Below are 20,723 nucleotides of genomic sequence, written 5' to 3' on the forward strand. Positions count from 1 at the left end.
GACGTCAGCTGGAACGCAGCAACCTAAAAACGAAGAATGTTAACGGAAGTGACGTTGAAAGATGCCGGAAGTCGCTGTCAGAGCGTCCCGTTGCCGGGGTAACGTCAGGCACAGCTGAGCAGCCGGCATGAGCCCCGCCAGAGCCCCGCACTACAGCCCGCGGGAGGTGGCCCGGCACTGCGCCCTCACCGACCTGTGGGTGTCCTACCTGGGCCGGGTGTACGACCTCACCCCACTGGCCACGGAGCACCGAGGTGACCCGGAGACCCCACAGCCTGCTCTCTCTCATCCTCTCTCCCTCCTTCCTGCCGTCTACGCTTGGCTTTCCTCATCCCTCCTCCTCCCCCCCCCCTCTCTTATAGATTCCCCGTCCGCTCACTTCTATTCCAGACTTAGCCCCCTTGCTTATCTTTCTCCGGATCCCTCACTTATATTCCCCCCCCCCCCCCTTATATTTCCCTGTCCTCTTTCTTATCTTTCTCCCGTTTCCTCACTTATGTCCCCCCCTTATATTTCCCCCCTATGTTTCATAATTTAGGTTTTGATGTTTTGGGGATTGTTCACACCAGTTTGTTGGGGTTCCCCTGTTATAAATGGGTGTAATTTCTGCAGTGTCCCTGAGAATATGAGAACGTCCTCCTATCCTGGGGCTCTCGGCTCACGTGATGTACCTTACAATTTGGGGCCGTCTTCTGCTTTAGATTACAGCCCTTCGCAGTGGCATAACTAGGAATGGCGGGGCCCGTGGCAAACTTTTGACCTGCCCCCCCCCCGACAGACACTGAACATAGTGGCCCCTGCACACAGTATTATGTCCCATAGTGGCCCCTGCACACAGTATTATGTCCCATAGTGGCCCCTGCACACAGTATTATGTCCCATAGTGGCCCCTGCACACAGTATTATGTCCCATAGTGGCCCCTGCACACAGTATTATGTCCCATAGTGGCCCCTGCACACAGTATTATGTCCCATAGTGGTCCCTGCACACAGTATTATCCCCCATAGTGACCCCTGTACACAGTATTATGTCCCATAGTGGCCCCTGCACACAGTATTATGCACCATAGTGACCCCTGCACACAGTATTATCCCCCATAGTGACCCCTGCACACAGTATTATTCCCCATAGTGGCCCCTGCACACAGTATTATACCCCATAGTGGCCCCTGCACACAGTATTATGTCCCATAGTGGTCCCTGCACACAGTATTATCCCCCATAGTGACCCCAGTGCACAGTATTATCCCCCATAGTGGCCCCTGCACACAGTATTATCCCCCATAGTGGCCCCTGCACACAGTATTATACCCCATAGTGGCCCCTGCACACAGTATTATGTCCCATAGTGGCCCCTGCACACAGTATTATACTCCATAGTGGCCCCTGCACACAGTATTATGTCCCATAGTGGCCCCTGCACACAGTATTATGCCCCATAGTGGCCCCTGCACACAGTATTATGCCCCATAGTGACCCCTGCACACAGTATTATCCCCCATAGTGGCCCCTGCACACAGTATTATCCCCCATAGTGGCCCCTGCACACAGTATTATTCCCCATAGTGACCCCAGTGCACAGTATTATCCCCCATAGTGGCCCCTGCACACAGTATTATTCCCCATAGTGACCCCAGTGCACAGTATTATCCCCCATAGTGGCCCCTGCACACAGTATTATCCCCCATAGTGACCCCAGTGCACAGTATTATCCCCCATAGTGGCCCCTGCACACAGTATTATCCCCCATAGTGGCCCCTGCACACAGTATTATACCCCATAGTGGCCCCTGCACACAGTATTATGTCCCATAGTGGCCCCTGCACACAGTATTATACTCCATAGTGGCCCCTGCACACAGTATTATGTCCCATAGTGGCCCCTGCACACAGTATTATGCCCCATAGTGGCCCCTGCACACAGTATTATGCCCCATAGTGACCCCTGCACACAGTATTATCCCCCATAGTGGCCCCTGCACACAGTATTATCCCCCATAGTGGCCCCTGCACACAGTATTATCCCCCATAGTGGCCCCTGCACACAGTATTATCCCCCATAGTGGCCCCTGCACACAGTATTATCCCCCATAGTGGCCCCTGCACACAGTATTATCCCCCATAGTGGCCCCTGCACACAGTATTATCCCCCATAGTGGCCCCTGCACACAGTATTATACCCCATAGTGGCCCCTGCACACAGTATTATTTCCCATAGTGGCCCCTGCACACAGTATTATGTCCCATAGTGACCCCTGCACACAGGATTATCCCCCATAGTGGCCCCTGCACACAGGATTATCCCCCATAGTGGCCCCTGCACACAGTATTATGTCCGATAGTGGCCCCTGCACACAGTATTATGTCCGATAGTGGCCCCTGCACACAGTATTATGTCCGATAGTGGCCCCTGCACACAGTATTATCCCCCATAGTGGCCCCTGCACACAGTATTATCCCCCATAGTGGCCCCTGCACACAGTATTATCCCCCATAGTGGCCCCTGCACACAGTATTATCCCCCATAGTGGCCCCTGCACACAGTATTATCCCCCATAGTGGCCCCTGCACACAGTATTATCCCCCATAGTGGCCCCTGCACACAGTATTATTTCCCATAGTGACCCCTGCACACAGGATTATCCCCCATAGTGGCCCCTGCACACAGGATTATCCCCCATAGTGGCCCCTGCACACAGTATTATGCCCCATAGTGGCCCCTGCACACAGTATTATCCCCCATAGTGGCCCCTGCACACAGTATTATCCCCCATAGTGGCCCCTGCACACAGTATTATACCCCATAGTGGCCCCTGCACACAGTATTATCCCCCATAGTGGCCCCTGCACACAGTATTATGTCCCATAGTGGCCCCTGCACACAGTATTATGTCCCATAGTGGTCCCTGCACACAGTATTATCCCCCATGGTGGCCCCTGCACACAGTATTATGTCCCATGGTGGCCCCTGCACACAGTATTATCCCCCATAGTGTCCCCTGCACACAGTATTATTCCCTATAGTGGCCCCTGCACACAGTATTATGCCCCATAGTGGCCCCTGCACACAGTATTATATCCCATACTGGCCCCTGCACACAGTATTATCCCCCATAGTGGCCCCTGTACACACTATTATGCCCCATAGTGGCCCCTGCACACAGTATTATGTCCCATAGTGACCCCTGCACACAGTATTATGTCCCATAGTGACCCCTCCACACAGTATTATGTCCTACTGTGGACACCCATAAACAATTATTATACTCTGGGGTCTTTACAGACCCCAGAGTATAATAATCGGAGACCCGGGGGAATAAAAACATAAAAAACAACACTGTTGCTTACCTGTCCCCCGGCTCCTATGCTGTCGACCGACGCTCTCGTCCGCAGGCTGGGATCATGTGACATCAGACAACTACCATAGGTCTGAGGCATTGCAGGATCGTGGAGAGGTAAGTAACAGTGTTTGTTATGTTCCCTTACCTCTCCCGGGCCTCCGATCGTTATACTCGGGGGGTTTGAAAAGACCCCCGAGTATAATGATAGTCTTTGTGGGGCCCGCGGTGTCACTTACCGATCCTGGCTCAGCCAGGATTGGCAAGTAAATAGGGCCCGTTACTGGCTGAAGTAAATCCAGCCGGTAACGGCCTATTAAAAAAAAAAGAAAAAACATGCAGCAGTAGCGGCTGTCACTGGGCTCCCTAATGTCCCGGGCCCTGTGGCAGCCGCCTCTTCTGCCTCTACGGTAGTTACGCTCCTGGCCCTTCGGATCCCAGGACAGAAATCTTCAGTAGAGTTTTGACTTTTGGCCGCGGCTTTGCTCACTGAATACCCCCAGAAGTAATAAGACTAATCCGCCTAAGCCCCGTGCCGCCGATTCTGTGGGATGATCGGGAAGGACGGTTTTCTTATTGAAAATCATGTCAATCAGAATCCACCTCAAATCAGTGTGAACTGCGCCTAAAGCTTGGACCAAGGTGCTGTCTGTGATCCAGGATCTTGGCTGTTTCCTCAGTAAGCACCTTGTCTCCCAGCATTACCGGATTAGCAGAGCTTCAGGCCCTGGGTCTTGGGTTTAGTAGAGCTGTATATATATGTATATACATGTCCTCCATTGATGTCATTTCCTGTCTTCTGTCAGGTGACATTTTATTGAAGCCGATCATCGAGGCTGCAGGGAAGGACATCAGTCACTGGTTCAATGTGAAGACTGGAGATGTAAGTGGTCACTCACACGTCTCGGCCTGGGGGCCCCGAGACATTATCTTATAGGGTCCCTTGTATTAGGAGTCAGTCAACTTAGTGCATAGCAAGTACCAGGTACTGGCACATGTCCGTAAACTTGGCACATTCTTGGTCATCCTTATGCCAGAAAGTAAAATCTGTGCCTGCTGCGAATGCCAGAGAAGCGACACAGAACGTTCCATCAGTTCCACTTTCTCTGTTACAGCTCCTCACCATTTTTAAGATCTTTCGGCCGTCAGTGAAGAGACATATTGTTTGTAGACAGACCATTCACTGCATACAGTTTTATCGTTAAGTTCCACGAGAGCTGTATACCGCCATATGTACTGAGCTCCCCATTGGTTGCTGTGGGTGGGGGGTCTTCTTCATGGATCACACCGTCCACCCCTCTTCTCCATTGTCACAATCTGTTCTCCATTGTAAATGTCTCATGAATTCATCTCCACAGATTAAGACCTACATAGACCCACAAACCGGCTGCCTGAAATACTACACACCTCAGGGACGTTTTCTCCACATACCACCCTCCTTCCCTTCTTCAGATTGGGACACTGACATTGGACGCCCCTGGTGGCGAGACTCCTCCTATGAGGTCGGAATCTTATCATCCAAAACCAGGATCATCCGAATTATCAATACATTAACATCCCAAGAGCAAACTCTGGAGGTAAAAGTCTGAGTACACAGCCCTGACACACAGAGAAGAGAGCTATGAGTCTGCCCCTCCTCCTATAGGGTGATACAGACAGAAGGGAGCTATGAGTCTGCCCCTCCTCCTATAGGGTGATACAGACAGAAGGGAGCTATGAGTCTGCCCCTCCTCCTATAGGGTGATACAGAAGGGAGCTATGAGTCTGCCCCTCCTCCTATAGGGTGATACAGAAGGGAGCTATGAGTCTGCCCCTCCTCCTATAGGGTGATATAGAAGGAAGCTATGAGTCTGCCCCTCCTCCTATAGGGTGATACAGAAGGGAGCTATGAGTCTGCCCCTCCTCCTATAGGGTGATACAGAAGGGAGCTATGAGTCTGCCCCTCCTCCTATAGGGTGATACAGAAGGGAGCTATGAGTCTGCCCCTCCTCCTATAGGGTGATACAGACAGAAGGGAGCTATGAGTCTGCCCCTCCTCCTATAGGGTGATACAGAAGGGAGCTATGAGTCTGTCCCTCCTCCTATAGGGTGATACAGACAGAAGGGAGCTATGAGTCTGCCCCTCCTCCTATAGGGTGATACAGACAGAAGGGAGCTATGAGTCTGCCCCTCCTCCTATACGGTGATACAGAAGGGAGCTATGAGTCTACCCCTCCTCCTATAGGGTGATACAGAAGGGAGCTATGAGTCTGCCCCTCCTCCTATAGGGTGATACAGACAGAAGGGAGCTATGAGTCTGCCCCTCCTCCTATAGGGTGATACAGACAGAAGGGAGCTATGAGTCTGCCCCTCCTCCTATAGGGTGATACAGAAGGGAGCTATGAGTCTGCTCCTCCTCCTGTAGGGTGATACAGACAGAAGGGAGCTATGAGTCTGCCCCTCCTCCTATAGGGTGATACAGACAGAAGGGAGCTATGAGTCTGCTCCTCCTCCTGTAGGGTGATACAGAAGGGAGCTATGAGTCTGCCCCTCCTCCTATAGGGTGATATAGAAGGGAGCTATGAGTCTGCCCCTCCTCCTATAGGGTGATACAGAAGGGAGCTATGAGTCTGCCCCTCCTCCTATAGGGTGATACAGACAGAAGGGAGCTATGAGTCTGCCCCTCCTCCTATAGGGTGATACAGACAGAAGGGAGCTGTGAGTCTGCCCCTCCTCCTATAGGGTGATACAGAAGGGAGCTATGAGTCTGCTCCTCCTCCTATAGGGTGATACAGACAGAAGGGAGCTATGAGTCTGCCCCTCCTCCTATAGGGTGATACAGACAGAAGGGAGCTGTGAGTCTGCCCCTCCTCCTATAGGGTGATACAGACAGAAGGGAGCTATGAGTCTGCCCCTCCTCCTATAGGGTGATACAGAAGGGAGCTATGAGTCTGCTCCTCCTCCTATAGGGTGATACAGAAGGGAGCTATGAGTCTGCCCCTCCTCCTATAGGGTGATACAGAAGGGAGCTATGAGTCTACCCCTCCTCCTATAGGGTGATACAGAAGGGAGCTATGAGTCTGCCCCTCTTCCTATAGGGTGATACAGAAGGGAGCTATGAGTCTGCCCCTCCTCCTATAGGGTGATACAGACAGAAGGGAGCTATGAGTCTGCCCCTCCTCCTATAGGGTGATACAGAAGGGAGCTATGAGTCTGCCCCTCCTCCTATAGGGTGATACAGAAGGGAGCTATGAGTCTGCCCCTCCTCCTATAGGGTGATACAGAAGGGAGCTATGAGTCTGCTCCTCCTCCTATAGGGTGATACAGAAGGGAGCTATGAGTCTGCTCCTCCTCCTATAGGGTGATACAGAAGGGAGCTATGAGTCTGCCCCTCCTCCTATAGGGTGATACAGAAGGGAGCTATGAGTCTGCCCCTCCTCCTATAGGGTGATACAGACAGAAGGGAGCTATGAGTCTGCCCCTCCTCCTATAGGGTGATACAGAAGGGAGCTATGAGTCTGCCCCTCCTCCTATAGGGTGATACATAAGGGAGCTATGAGTCTGCCCCTCCTCCTATAGGGTGATACAGACAGAAGGGAGCTATGAGTCTGCCCCTCCTCCTATAGGGTGATACAGAAGGGAGCTATGAGTCAGCTCCTCCTCCTATAGGGTGATACAGAAGAGAGCTATGAGTCTGCTCCTCCTCCTATAGGGTGATACAGAAGGGAGCTATGAGTCTGCCCCTCCTCCTATAGGGTGATACAGACAGAAGGGAGCTATGAGTCTGCCCCTCCTCCTATAGGGTGATACAGAAGGGAGCTATGAGTCTGCCCCTCCTCCTATAGGGTGATACAGAAGGGAGCTATGAGTCTGCCCCTCCTCCTATAGGGTGATACAGACAGAGAAGGGAGCTATGAGTCTGCCCCTCCTCCTATAGGGTGATACAGATGGGAGCTATGAGTCTGCCCCTCCTCCTATAGGGTGATACAGATGGGAGCTATGAGTCTGCTCCTCCTCCTATAGGGTGATACAGAAGGGGGCTATGAGTCTGCCCCTCCTCCTATAGGGTGATACAGAAGGGGGCTATGAGTCTGCCCCTCCTCCTATAGGGTGATACAGAAGGGAGCTATGAGTCTGCCCCTCCTCCTATAGGGTGATACAGAAGGGAGCTATGAGTCTGCCCCTCCTCCTATAGGGTGATACAGAAGGGAGCTATGAGTCTGCCCCTCCTCCTATAGGGTGATACAGAAGGGAGCTATGAGTCTGCCCCTCCTCCTATAGGGTAATACAGACAGAAGGGAGCTATGAGTCTGCCCCTCCTCCTATAGGGTGATACAGACAGAAGGGAGCTACGAGTCTGCCCCTCCTCCTATAGGGTGATACAGAAGGGAGCTATGAGTCTGCCCCTCCTCCTATAGGGTGATACAGAAGGGAGCTATGAGTCTGCTCCTCCTCCTATAGGGTGATACAGAAGGGAGCTATGAGTCTGCCCCTCCTCCTATAGGGTGATACAGAAGGGAGCTATGAGTCTGCCCCTCCTCCTATAGGGTGATACAGACAGAAGGGAGCTATGAGTCTGCTCCTCCTCCTATAGGGTGATACAGACAGAAGGGAGCTATGAGTCTGCTCCTCCTCCTATAGGGTGATACAGAAGGGAGCTATGAGTCTGCCCCTCCTCCTATAGGGTGATACAGAAGGGAGCTATGAGTCTGTCCCTCCTCCTATAGGGTGATACAGAAGGGAGCTATGAGTCTGCTCCCCCTCCTATAGGGTGATACAGAAGGGAGCTATGAGTCTGCCCCTCCTCCTATAGGGTGATACAGAAGGGAGCTATGAGTCTGCTCCTCCTCCTATAGGGTGATACAGAAGGGAGCTATGAGTCTGCCCCTCCTCCTATAGGGTGATACAGAAGGGAGCTATGAGTCTGCCCCTCCTCCTATAGGGTGATACAGAAGGGAGCTATGAGTCTGCCCCTCCTCCTATAGGGTGATACAGACAGAAGGGAGCTATGAGTCTGCTCCTCCTCCTATAAGGTGATACAGAAGGGAGCTATGAGTCTGCCCCTCCTCCTATAGGGTGATACAGACAGAAGGGAGCTATGAGTCTGCTCCTCCTCCTATAGGGTGATACAGAAGGGAGCTATGAGTCTGCCCCTCCTCCTATAGGGTGATACAGACAGAAGGGAGCTATGAGTCTGCCCCTCCTCCTATAGGGTGATACAGAAGGGAGCTATGAGTCTGCCCCTCCTCCTATAGGGTGATACAGAAGGGAGCTATGAGTCTGCCCCTCCTCCTATAGGGTGATACAGAAGGGAGCTATGAGTCTGCTCCTCCTCCTATATGGTGATACAGAAGGGAGCTATGAGTCTGCCCCTCCTCCTATAGGGTGATACAGAAGGGAGCTATGAGTCTGCCCCTCCTCCTATAGGGTGATACAGAAGGGAGCTATGAGTCTGCCCCTCCTCCTATAGGGTGATACAGAAGGGAGCTATGAGTCTGCCCCTCCTCCTATAGGGTGATACAGACAGAAGGGAGCTATGAGTCTGCTCCTCCTCCTGTAGGGTGATACAGAAGGGAGCTATGAGTCTGCCCCTCCTCCTATAGGGTGATACAGAAGGGAGCTATGAGTCTGCCCCTCCTCCTATAGGGTGATACAGACAGAAGGGAGCTATGAGTCTGCCCCTCCTCCTATAGGGTGATACAGACAGAAGGGAGCTGTGAGTCTGCCCCTCCTCCTATAGGGTGATACAGAAGGGAGCTATGAGTCTGCTCCTCCTCCTATAGGGTGATACAGACAGAAGGGAGCTATGAGTCTGCTCCTCCTCCTATAGGGTGATACAGAAGGGAGCTATGAGTCTGCCCCTCCTCCTATAGGGTGATACAGACAGAAGGGAGCTATGAGTCTGCCCCTCTTCCTATAGGGTGATACAGAAGGGAGCTATGAGTCTACCCCTCCTCCTATAGGGTGATACAGAAGGGAGCTATGAGTCTGCCCCTCTTCCTATAGGGTGATACAGAAGGGAGCTATGAGTCTGCCCCTCTTCCTATAGGGTGATACAGAAGGGAGCTATGAGTCTGCCCCTCTTCCTATAGGGTGATACAGAAGGGAGCTATGAGTCTGCCCCTCCTCCTATAGGGTGATACAGAAGGGAGCTATGAGTCTGCCCCTCCTCCTATAGGGTGATACAGACAGAAGGGAGCTATGAGTCTGCCCCTCCTCCTATAGGGTGATACAGAAGGGAGCTATGAGTCTGCTCCTCCTCCTATAGGGTGATACAGAAGGGAGCTATGAGTCTGCCCCTCCTCCTATAGGGTGATACAGAAGGGAGCTATGAGTCTGCCCCTCCTCCTATAGGGTGATACAGACAGAAGGGAGCTATGAGTCTGCCCCTCCTCCTATAGGGTGATACAGAAGGGAGCTATGAGTCTGCTCCTCCTCCTATAGGGTGATACAGAAGGGAGCTATGAGTCTGCCCCTCCTCCTATAGGGTGATACAGAAGGGAGCTATGAGTCTGCCCCTCCTCCTATAGGGTGATACAGACAGAAGGGAGCTATGAGTCTGCCCCTCCTCCTATAGGGTGATACAGAAGGGAGCTATGAGTCTGCCCCTCCTCCTATAGGGTGATACAGACAGAAGGGAGCTATGAGTCTGCCCCTCCTCCTATAGGGTGATACAGAAGGGAGCTATGAGTCTGCTCCTCCTCCTATAGGGTGATACAGAAGAGAGCTATGAGTCTGCTCCTCCTCCTATAGGGTGATACAGAAGGGAGCTATGAGTCTGCCCCTCCTCCTATAGGGTGATACAGAAGGGAGCTATGAGTCTGTCCCTCCTCCTATAGGGTGATACAGAAGGGAGCTATGAGTCTGCTCCCCCTCCTATAGGGTGATACAGAAGGGAGCTATGAGTCTGCCCCTCCTCCTATAGGGTGATACAGAAGGGAGCTATGAGTCTGCTCCTCCTCCTATAGGGTGATACAGAAGGGAGCTATGAGTCTGCCCCTCCTCCTATAGGGTGATACAGAAGGGAGCTATGAGTCTGCCCCTCCTCCTATAGGGTGATACAGAAGGGAGCTATGAGTCTGCCCCTCCTCCTATAGGGTGATACAGACAGAAGGGAGCTATGAGTCTGCTCCTCCTCCTATAAGGTGATACAGAAGGGAGCTATGAGTCTGCCCCTCCTCCTATAGGGTGATACAGACAGAAGGGAGCTATGAGTCTGCTCCTCCTCCTATAGGGTGATACAGAAGGGAGCTATGAGTCTGCCCCTCCTCCTATAGGGTGATACAGACAGAAGGGAGCTATGAGTCTGCCCCTCCTCCTATAGGGTGATACAGAAGGGAGCTATGAGTCTGCCCCTCCTCCTATAGGGTGATACAGAAGGGAGCTATGAGTCTGCCCCTCCTCCTATAGGGTGATACAGAAGGGAGCTATGAGTCTGCTCCTCCTCCTATATGGTGATACAGAAGGGAGCTATGAGTCTGCCCCTCCTCCTATAGGGTGATACAGAAGGGAGCTATGAGTCTGCCCCTCCTCCTATAGGGTGATACAGAAGGGAGCTATGAGTCTGCCCCTCCTCCTATAGGGTGATACAGACAGAAGGGAGCTATGAGTCTGCTCCTCCTCCTGTAGGGTGATACAGAAGGGAGCTATGAGTCTGCCCCTCCTCCTATAGGGTGATACAGAAGGGAGCTATGAGTCTGCCCCTCCTCCTATAGGGTGATACAGACAGAAGGGAGCTATGAGTCTGCCCCTCCTCCTATAGGGTGATACAGACAGAAGGGAGCTGTGAGTCTGCCCCTCCTCCTATAGGGTGATACAGAAGGGAGCTATGAGTCTGCTCCTCCTCCTATAGGGTGATACAGACAGAAGGGAGCTATGAGTCTGCTCCTCCTCCTATAGGGTGATACAGAAGGGAGCTATGAGTCTGCCCCTCCTCCTATAGGGTGATACAGACAGAAGGGAGCTATGAGTCTGCCCCTCTTCCTATAGGGTGATACAGAAGGGAGCTATGAGTCTACCCCTCCTCCTATAGGGTGATACAGAAGGGAGCTATGAGTCTGCCCCTCTTCCTATAGGGTGATACAGAAGGGAGCTATGAGTCTGCCCCTCTTCCTATAGGGTGATACAGAAGGGAGCTATGAGTCTGCCCCTCTTCCTATAGGGTGATACAGAAGGGAGCTATGAGTCTGCCCCTCCTCCTATAGGGTGATACAGAAGGGAGCTATGAGTCTGCCCCTCCTCCTATAGGGTGATACAGACAGAAGGGAGCTATGAGTCTGCCCCTCCTCCTATAGGGTGATACAGAAGGGAGCTATGAGTCTGCCCCTCCTCCTATAGGGTGATACAGACAGAAGGGAGCTATGAGTCTGCCCCTCCTCCTATAGGGTGATACAGAAGGGAGCTATGAGTCTGCTCCTCCTCCTATAGGGTGATACAGAAGAGAGCTATGAGTCTGCTCCTCCTCCTATAGGGTGATACAGAAGGGAGCTATGAGTCTGCCCCTCCTCCTATAGGGTGATACAGACAGAAGGGAGCTATGAGTCTGCCCCTCCTCCTATAGGGTGATACAGAAGGGAGCTATGAGTCTGCCCCTCCTCCTATAGGGTGATACAGAAGGGAGCTATGAGTCTGCCCCTCCTCCTATAGGGTGATACAGACAGAGAAGGGAGCTATGAGTCTGCCCCTCCTCCTATAGGGTGATACAGATGGGAGCTATGAGTCTGCCCCTCCTCCTATAGGGTGATACGGAAGGGGGCTATGAGTCTGCCCCTCCTCCTATAGGGTGATACAGAAGGGAGCTATGAGTCTGCCCCTCCTCCTATAGGGTGATACAGAAGGGAGCTATGAGTCTGCCCCTCCTCCTATAGGGTGATACAGAAGGGAGCTATGAGTCTGCCCCTCCTCCTATAGGGTGATACAGAAGGGAGCTATGAGTCTGCCCCTCCTCCTATAGGGTAATACAGACAGAAGGGAGCTATGAGTCTGCCCCTCCTCCTATAGGGTGATACAGAAGGGAGCTATGAGTCTGCCCCTCCTCCTATAGGGTGATACAGAAGGGAGCTATGAGTCTGCCCCTCCTCCTATAGGGTGATACAGAAGGGAGCTATGAGTCTGCCCCTCCTCCTATAGGGTGATACAGACAGAAGGGAGCTATGAGTCTGCCCCTCCTCCTATAGGGTGATACAGAAGGGAGCTATGAGTCTGCCCCTCCTCCTATAGGGTGATACAGAAGGGAGCTATGAGTCTGCTCCTCCTCCTATAGGGTGATACAGAAGGGAGCTATGAGTCTGCCCCTCCTCCTATAGGGTGATACAGAAGGGAGCTATGAGTCTGCCCCTCCTCCTATAGGGTGATACAGAAGGGAGCTATGAGTCTGCTCCTCCTCCTATAGGGTGATACAGAAGGGAGCTATGAGTCTGCCCCTCCTCCTATAGGGTGATACAGAAGGGAGCTATGAGTCTGCCCCTCCTCCTATAGGGTGATACAGAAGGGAGCTATGAGTCTGCCCCTCCTCCTATAGGGTGATACAGAAGGGAGCTATGAGTCTGCTCCTCCTCCTATAGGGTGATACAGAAGGGAGCTATGAGTCTGCCCCTCCTCCTATAGGGTGATACAGAAGGGAGCTATGAGTCTGCTCCCCCTCCTATAGGGTGATACAGAAGGGAGCTATGAGTCTGCTCCTCCTCCTATAGGGTGATACAGAAGGGAGCTATGAGTCTGCCCCTCCTCCTATAGGGTGATACAGAAGGGAGCTATGAGTCTGCTCCTCCTCCTATAGGGTGATACAGAAGGGAGCTATGAGTCTGCCCCTCCTCCTATAGGGTGATACAGAAGGGAGCTATGAGTCTGCCCCTCCTCCTATAGGGTGATACAGAAGGGAGCTATGAGTCTGCCCCTCCTCCTATAGGGTGATACAGAAGGGAGCTATGAGTCTGCCCCTCCTCCTATAGGGTGATACAGAAGGGAGCTATGAGTCTGCCCCTCCTCCTATAGGGTGATACAGAAGGGAGCTATGAGTCTGCCCCTCCTCCTATAGGGTGATACAGAAGGGAGCTATGAGTCTGCTCCTCCTCCTATAGGGTGATACAGAAGGGAGCTATGAGTCTGCCCCTCCTCCTATAGGGTGATACAGACAGAAGGGAGCTATGAGTCTGCTCCTCCTCCTATAAGGTGATACAGAAGGGAGCTATGAGTCTTCCCCTCCTCCTATAGGGTGATACAGACAGAAGGGAGCTATGAGTCTGCCCCTCCTCCTATAGGGTGATACAGAAGGGAGCTATGAGTCTGCTCCTCCTCCTATAGGGTGATACAGAAGGGAGCTATGAGTCTGCCCTTCCTCCTATAGGCTGATACAGACAGAAGGGAGCTATGAGTCTGCCCCTCCTCCTATACGGTGATACAGAAGGGAGCTATGAGTCTGCCCCTCCTCCTATAGGGTGATACAGAAGGGAGCTATGAGTCTGCTCCTCCTCCTATAGGGTGATACAGAAGGGAGCTATGAATCTGCTCCTCCTCCTATAGGGTGATACAGAAGGGAGCTATGAGTCTGCCCCTCCTCCTATAGGGTGATACAGAAGGGAGCTATGAGTCTGCCCCTCCTCCTATAGGGTGGTACAGACAGAAGGGAGCTATGAGTCTGCCCCTCCCCCTATAGGGTGATACAGACAGAAGGGAGCTATGAGTCTGCTCCTCCTCCTATAGGGTGATACAGACAGAAGGGAGCTATGAGCCTGCCCCTCCTCCTATAGGGTGATACAGAAGGGAGCTATGAGTCTGCCCCTCCTCCTATAGGGTGATACAGACAGAAGGGAGCTATGAGTCTGCCCCTCCTCCTATAGGTTGATACAGAAGGGAGCTATGAGTCTGCCCCTCCTCCTATAGGGTGATACCGACAGAAGGGAGCTATGAGTCTGCTCCTCCTCCTATAGGGTGATACAGAAGGGAGCTATGAGTCTGCCCCTCCTCCTATAGGGTGATACAGAAGGGAGCTATGAGTCTGCTCCTCCTCCTATAGGGTGATACAGAAGGGAGCTATGAGTCTGCCCCTCCTCCTATAGGGTGATACAGAAGGGAGCTATGAGTCTGCCCCTCCTCCTATAGGGTGATACAGAAGGGAGCTATGAGTCTGCTCCTCCTCCTATAGGGTGATACAGAAGGGAGCTATGAGTCTGCCCCTCCTCCTATAGGGTGATACAGAAGGGAGCTATGAGTCTGTCCCTCCTCCTATAGGGTGATACAGAAGGGAGCTATGAGTCTGCCCCTCCTCCTATAGGGTGATACAGAAGGGAGCTATGAGTCTGCTCCTCCTCCTATAGGGTGATACAGAAGGGAGCTATGAGTCTGCTCCTCCTCCTATAGGGTGATACAGAAGGGAGCTATGAGTCTGTCCCTCCTCCTATAGGGTGATACAGGAGGGAGCTATGAGTCTGTCCCTCCTCCTATAGGGTGATACAGGAGGGAGCTATGAGTCTGTCCCTCCTCCTATAGGGTGATACAGAAGGGAGCTATGAGTCTGCTCCTCCTCCTATAGGGTGATACAGAAGGGAGCTATGAGTCTGCCCCTCCTCCTATAGGGTGATACAGAAGGGAGCTATGAGTCTGCTCCTCCTCCTATAGGGTGATACAGAAGGGAGCTATGAGTCTGCCCCTCCTCCTATAGGGTGATACAGAAGGGAGCTATGAGTCTGCCCCTCCTCCTATAGGGTGATACAGACAGAAGGGAGCTATGAGTCTGCTCCTCCTCCTATAGGGTGATACAGACAGAAGGGAGCTATGAGTCTGCCCCTCCTCCTATAGGGTGATACAGAAGGGAGCTATGAGTCTGCCCCTCCTCCTATAGGGTGATACAGAAGGGAGCTATGAGTCTGTCCCTCCTCCTATAGGGTGATACAGGAGGGAGCTATGAGTCTGTCCCTCCTCCTATAGGGTGATACAGAAGGGAGCTATGAGTCTGCTCCTCCTCCTATAGGGTGATACAGACAGAAGGGAGCTATGAGTTTGCTCCTCCTCCTATAGGGTGATACAGACAGAAGGGAGCTATGAGTCTGCCCCTCCTCCTATAGGGTGATACAGAAGGGAGCTATGAGTTTGCCCCTCCTCCTATAGGGTGATACAGAAGGGAGCTATGCGTCTGCCCCTCCTCCTATAGGGTGATACAGACAGAAGGGAGCTATGAGTCTGCCCCTCCTCCTATAGGGTGATACAGAAGGGAGCTATGAGTCTGTCCCTCCTCCTATAGGGTGATACAGGAGGGAGCTATGAGTCTGTCCCTCCTCCTATAGGGTGATACAGAAGGGAGCTATGAGTCTGCTCCTCCTCCTATAGGGTGATACAGACAGAAGGGAGCTATGAGTTTGCTCCTCCTCCTATAGGGTGATACAGACAGAAGGGAGCTATGAGTCTGCCCCTCCTCCTATAGGGTGATACAGAAGGGAGCTATGAGTCTGTCCCTCCTCCTATAGGGTGATACAGGAGGGAGCTATGAGTCTGTCCCTCCTCCTATAGGGTGATACAGAAGGGAGCTATGAGTCTGCCCCTCCTCCTATAGGGTGATACAGAAGGGAGCTATGAGTCTGCCCCTCCCCCTATAGGGTGATACAGAAGGGAGCTATGAGTCTGCCCCTCCTCCTATAGGGTGATACAGAAGGGAGCTATGAGTCTGCTCCTCCTCCTATAGGGTGATACAGACAGAAGGGAGCTATGAGTCTGCTCCTCCTCCTATAGGGTGATACAGAAGGGAGCTATGAGTCTGCTCCTCCTCCTATAGGGTGATACAGAAGGGAGCTATGAGTCTGCCCCTCCTCCTATAGGGTGATACAGAAGGGAGCTATGAGTCTGCTCCTCCTCCTATAAGGTGATACAGACAGAAGGGAGCTATGAGTCTGCCCCTCCTCCTATAGGGTGATACAGAAGGGAGCTATGAGTCTGCTCCTCTTCCTATAGGGTGATACAGACAGAAGGGAGCTATGAGTCTGTCCCTCCTCCTATAGGGTGATACAGAAGGGAGCTATGAGTCTGCTCCTCCTCCTATAGGGTGATACAGACAGAAGGGAGCTATGAGTCTGCCCCTCCTCCTATAGGGTGATACAGAAGGGAGCTATGAGTCTGTCCCTCCTCCTATAGGGTGATACAGAAGGGAGCTATGAGTCTGCCCCTCCTCCTATAGGGTGATACAGAAGGGAGCTATGAGTCTGCCCCTCCCCCTATAGGGTGATACAGAAGGGAGCTATGAGTCTGCCCCTCCTCCTATAGGGTGATACAGGAGGGAGCTATGAGTCTGCCCCTCCTCCTATAGGGTGATACAGGAGGGAGCTATGAGTCTGCCCCTCCTCCTATAGGGTGATACAGGAGGGAGCTATGAGTCTGCCCCTCCTCCTATAGGGTGATACAGGAGGGAGCTATGAGTCTGCCCCTCCTCCTATAGGGTGATACAGGAGGGAGCTATGAGTCTGCCCCTCCTCCTATAGGGTGATACAGGAGGGAGCTATGAGTCTGTCCCTCCTCCTATAGGGTGATACAGAAGGGAGCTATGAGTCTGCCCCTCCTCCTATAGGGTGATACAGGAGGGAGCTATGAGTCTGCCCCTCCTCCTATAGGGTGATACAGGAGGGAGCTATGAGTCTGTCCCTCCTCCTATAGGGTGATACAGAAGGGAGCTATGAGTCTGCTCCTCCTCCTATAGGGTGATACAGACAGAAGGGAGCTATGAGTTTGCTCCTCCTCCTATAGGGTGATACAGACAGAAGGGAGCTATGAGTCTGCCCCTCCTCCTATAGGGTGATACAGAAGGGAGCTATGAGTTTGCCCCTCCTCCTATAGGGTGATACAGAAGGGAGCTATGCGTCTGCCCCTCCTCCTATAGGGTGATACAGACAGAAGGGAGCTATGAGTCTGCCCCTCCTCCTATAGGGTGATACAGAAGGGAGCTATGAGTCTGTCCCTCCTCCTATAGGGTGATACAGGAGGGAGCTATGAGTCTGTCCCTCCTCCTATAGGGTGATACAGAAGGGAGCTATGAGTCTGCTCCTCCTCCTATAGGGTGATACAGACAGAAGGGAGCTATGAGTTTGCTCCTCCTCCTATAGGGTGATACAGACAGAAGGGAGCTATGAGTCTGCCCCTCCTCCTATAGGGTGATACAGAAGGGAGCTATGAGTCTGTCCCTCCTCCTATAGGGTGATACAGGAGGGAGCTATGAGTCTGTCCCTCCTCCTATAGGGTGATACAGAAGGGAGCTATGAGTCTGCCCCTCCTCCTATAGGGTGATACAGAAGGGAGCTATGAGTCTGCCCCTCCCCCTATAGGGTGATACAGAAGGGAGCTATGAGTCTGCCCCTCCTCCTATAGGGTGATACAGAAGGGAGCTATGAGTCTGCTCCTCCTCCTATAGGGTGATACAGACAGAAGGGAGCTATGAGTCTGCTCCTCCTCCTATAGGGTGATACAGAAGGGAGCTATGAGTCTGCTCCTCCTCCTATAGGGTGATACAGAAGGGAGCTATGAGTCTGCCCCTCCTCCTATAGGGTGATACAGAAGGGAGCTATGAGTCTGCTCCTCCTCCTATAGGGTGATACAGACAGAAGGGAGCTATGAGTCTGCCCCTCCTCCTATAGGGTGATACAGAAGGGAGCTATGAGTCTGCTCCTCTTCCTATAGGGTGATACAGACAGAAGGGAGCTATGAGTCTGTCCCTCCTCCTATAGGGTGATACAGAAGGGAGCTATGAGTCTGCTCCTCCTCCTATAGGGTGATACAGACAGAAGGGAGCTATGAGTCTGTCCCTCCTCCTATAGGGTGATACAGAAGGGAGCTATGAGTCTGCCCCTCCTCCTATAGGGTGATACAGAAGGGAGCTATGAGTCTGCCCCTCCCCCTATAGGGTGATACAGAAGGGAGCTATGAGTCTGCCCCTCCTCCTATAGGGTGATACAGGAGGGAGCTATGAGTCTGCCCCTCCTCCTATAGGGTGATACAGGAGGGAGCTATGAGTCTGCCCCTCCTCCTATAGGGTGATACAGGAGGGAGCTATGAGTCTGCCCCTCCTCCTATAGGGTGATACAGGAGGGAGCTATGAGTCTGCCCCTCCTCCTATAGGGTGATACAGGAGGGAGCTATGAGTCTGCCCCTCCTCCTATAGGGTGATACAGGAGGGAGCTATGAGTCTGTCCCTCCTCCTATAGGGTGATACAGAAGGGAGCTATGAGTCTGCCCCTCCTCCTATAGGGTGATACAGAAGGGAGCTATGAGTCTGCCCCTCCTCCTATAGGGTGATACAGGAGGGAGCTATGAGTCTGCCCCTCCTCCTATAGGGTGATACAGAAGGGAGCTATGAGTCTGCCCCTCCTCCTATAGGGTGATACAGGAGGGAGCTATGAGTCTGCTCCTCCTCCTATAGGGTGATACAGAAGGGAGCTATGAGTCTGCCCCTCCTCCTATAGGGTGATACAGAAGGGAGCTATGAGTCTGCTCCTCCTCCTATAGGGTGATACAGAAGGGAGCTATGAGTCTGCCCCTCCTCCTATAGGGTGATACAGAAGGGAGCTATGAGTCTGCCCCTCCTCCTATAGGGTGATACAGAAGGGAGCTATGAGTCTGCCCCTCCTCCTATAGGGTGATACAGACAGAAGGGAGCTATGAGTCTGCCCCTCCTCCTATAGGGTGATACAGAAGGGAGCTATGAGTCTGTCCCTCCTCCTATAGGGTGATACAGAAGGGAGCTATGAGTCTGCCCCTCCTCCTATAGGGTGATACAGAAGGGAGCTATGAGTCTGTCCCTCCTCCTATAGGGTGATACAGAAGGGAGCTATGAGTCTGCCCCTCCTCCTATAGGGTGATATATATATAATGTTGTGATGTTGGTGTTGCAGGTGTGTTCGGAGGAGACAATATGGGAGATTCTGGCTCGGTATTTGCCCTACAATGCTCACGCTGCTAGCTACACCTGGAAATACTGTGGGCTGCCCCTGAATATGGAGCTGACGCTGGAGGAGAACGGGGTGCGGGATGAGGACGAGGAGTTTGATGAGCTGAAGATGGATTCGGATTCTTACACCTGCAGCTTACACTTGTACTTCAATGATGATCTGACAGAACTGTGAGGAGGCCAAAGCACAACTCTCCATGATGATGATAGTAGTGTCTGTGTCATGTGCAGAAGCCAATCTATAAGCGAGTCTCTGCCTGTACAACCGCCCTTGATGGGTCACGTGCCATCTTCTCAGATGCCGAATAAAAGCTGTTTTTATAATACCTACCGGCTGTGACGGACTCTTTCACCTGGTGTATACAGCTCCTATGCAGAGCTATGTGTCTCCATGGATACAGACTACAAACCTGCAGTCATAGTTTACTGCATCTCTTCTTCTTCTGTACACACAGGGTTTGTAGTCTGGCTTTCCAAAGATGGGGGCAGGGCAGTGCATGGTTGCAAACCTTGCTAGAATTTATCCCAGAAATAGGAATACCCCTTTAAGGCCCGGGCCCCACGGAACGTAAACGTCGTGGCGTTTTACAGTGAGGGCGAAGTGGATACGATTCTAGGAAATCCATGTCACTTTGTAGTACAACGAGGGGCGGCCCTTAGCCTGGGGAAATCGGCCGTTCCAAAATTAAAAGTTTTTGCCCTCCTGGCCCGAATTGATTTTTTTTTATGTTAGGTGGAATGTGATTATATTCTGTTCACTGATATAAACAAGTTCATCGAGTCCCGTATTACTAGACACAGTCACAGAGGATCACCCCTAATAGGATCTTCTACAAAATGGCCCATGGAATTGTCCTGCAGTCAGTATCTGGGTAGGTAGAATCTTCCATCAGGACCATTGTACCCCCCTGTACTCTCCTCTCTATTTGTTTAAAGAGGACCTTTCACATTCTCTAGCACCGGCGGTAAAATATACCGATATAAAGCTGAATTCAGCTTTGACGGGTGCCAAAGATATCGGTATCGCTGGTTTTGGCACCGATATCCTTCCACTGTCAGAACGGCACGCCTTACAGCCTAGCGTCATCAATGGGCCCCCCTGACAGTATTCTTCCATAGCCTTTTACTGTTGGGGTGTCGTTCCTTATAGATATCCTAATGCATTGGAGTAACATGGTGGCTCAGTGGTTAGCACTGCAGTCTTGCAGTGCTGGTGTCCTGGGTTTGAATCCCGCCAGGAACAACATCTGCAAGGAATTTGTATGTTATCCCCATGTTTGCATGGATTTCCTCCCATTCTACAAAGACATACTGATAGGAAAAAAAAAGTACATTGTGATCCCTGTATAAACCTATATATATATATATATATATATATATATATATATACCCGTATATGGGGCTCACAATCTCTATTTTTTAAAAAAGATATCCCAATGCACTGTTCTAAAGCACCCTCACGGTCAACCTCTACATCCTCAATAT

General features: G+C 51.9%; 2 protein-coding genes across 3 annotated transcripts in view; both read left to right on the top strand.

Annotated features, from left to right (window-relative positions):
• Positions 1-20,723, top strand: part of KDM6B (lysine demethylase 6B) — a 456,451-nt gene that overhangs the window by 143,266 nt on the left and 292,462 nt on the right. The gene's annotated exons all lie outside the window — the stretch shown is intronic.
• Positions 87-19,511, top strand: CYB5D1 (cytochrome b5 domain containing 1). Its single transcript, XM_075275994.1, has 4 exons — positions 87-254; positions 4,144-4,220; positions 4,696-4,914; positions 19,183-19,511. Exons 1-4 carry the CDS (start codon positions 128-130, stop codon positions 19,411-19,413), a joined length of 654 nt encoding a protein of 217 aa, XP_075132095.1. The 5' UTR covers positions 87-127; the 3' UTR covers positions 19,414-19,511.

The sequence above is a fragment of the Leptodactylus fuscus genome, chromosome 5 (genome assembly GCF_031893055.1).
Source record: "Leptodactylus fuscus isolate aLepFus1 chromosome 5, aLepFus1.hap2, whole genome shotgun sequence".
Lineage (NCBI taxonomy): Eukaryota > Metazoa > Chordata > Amphibia > Anura > Leptodactylidae > Leptodactylus > Leptodactylus fuscus.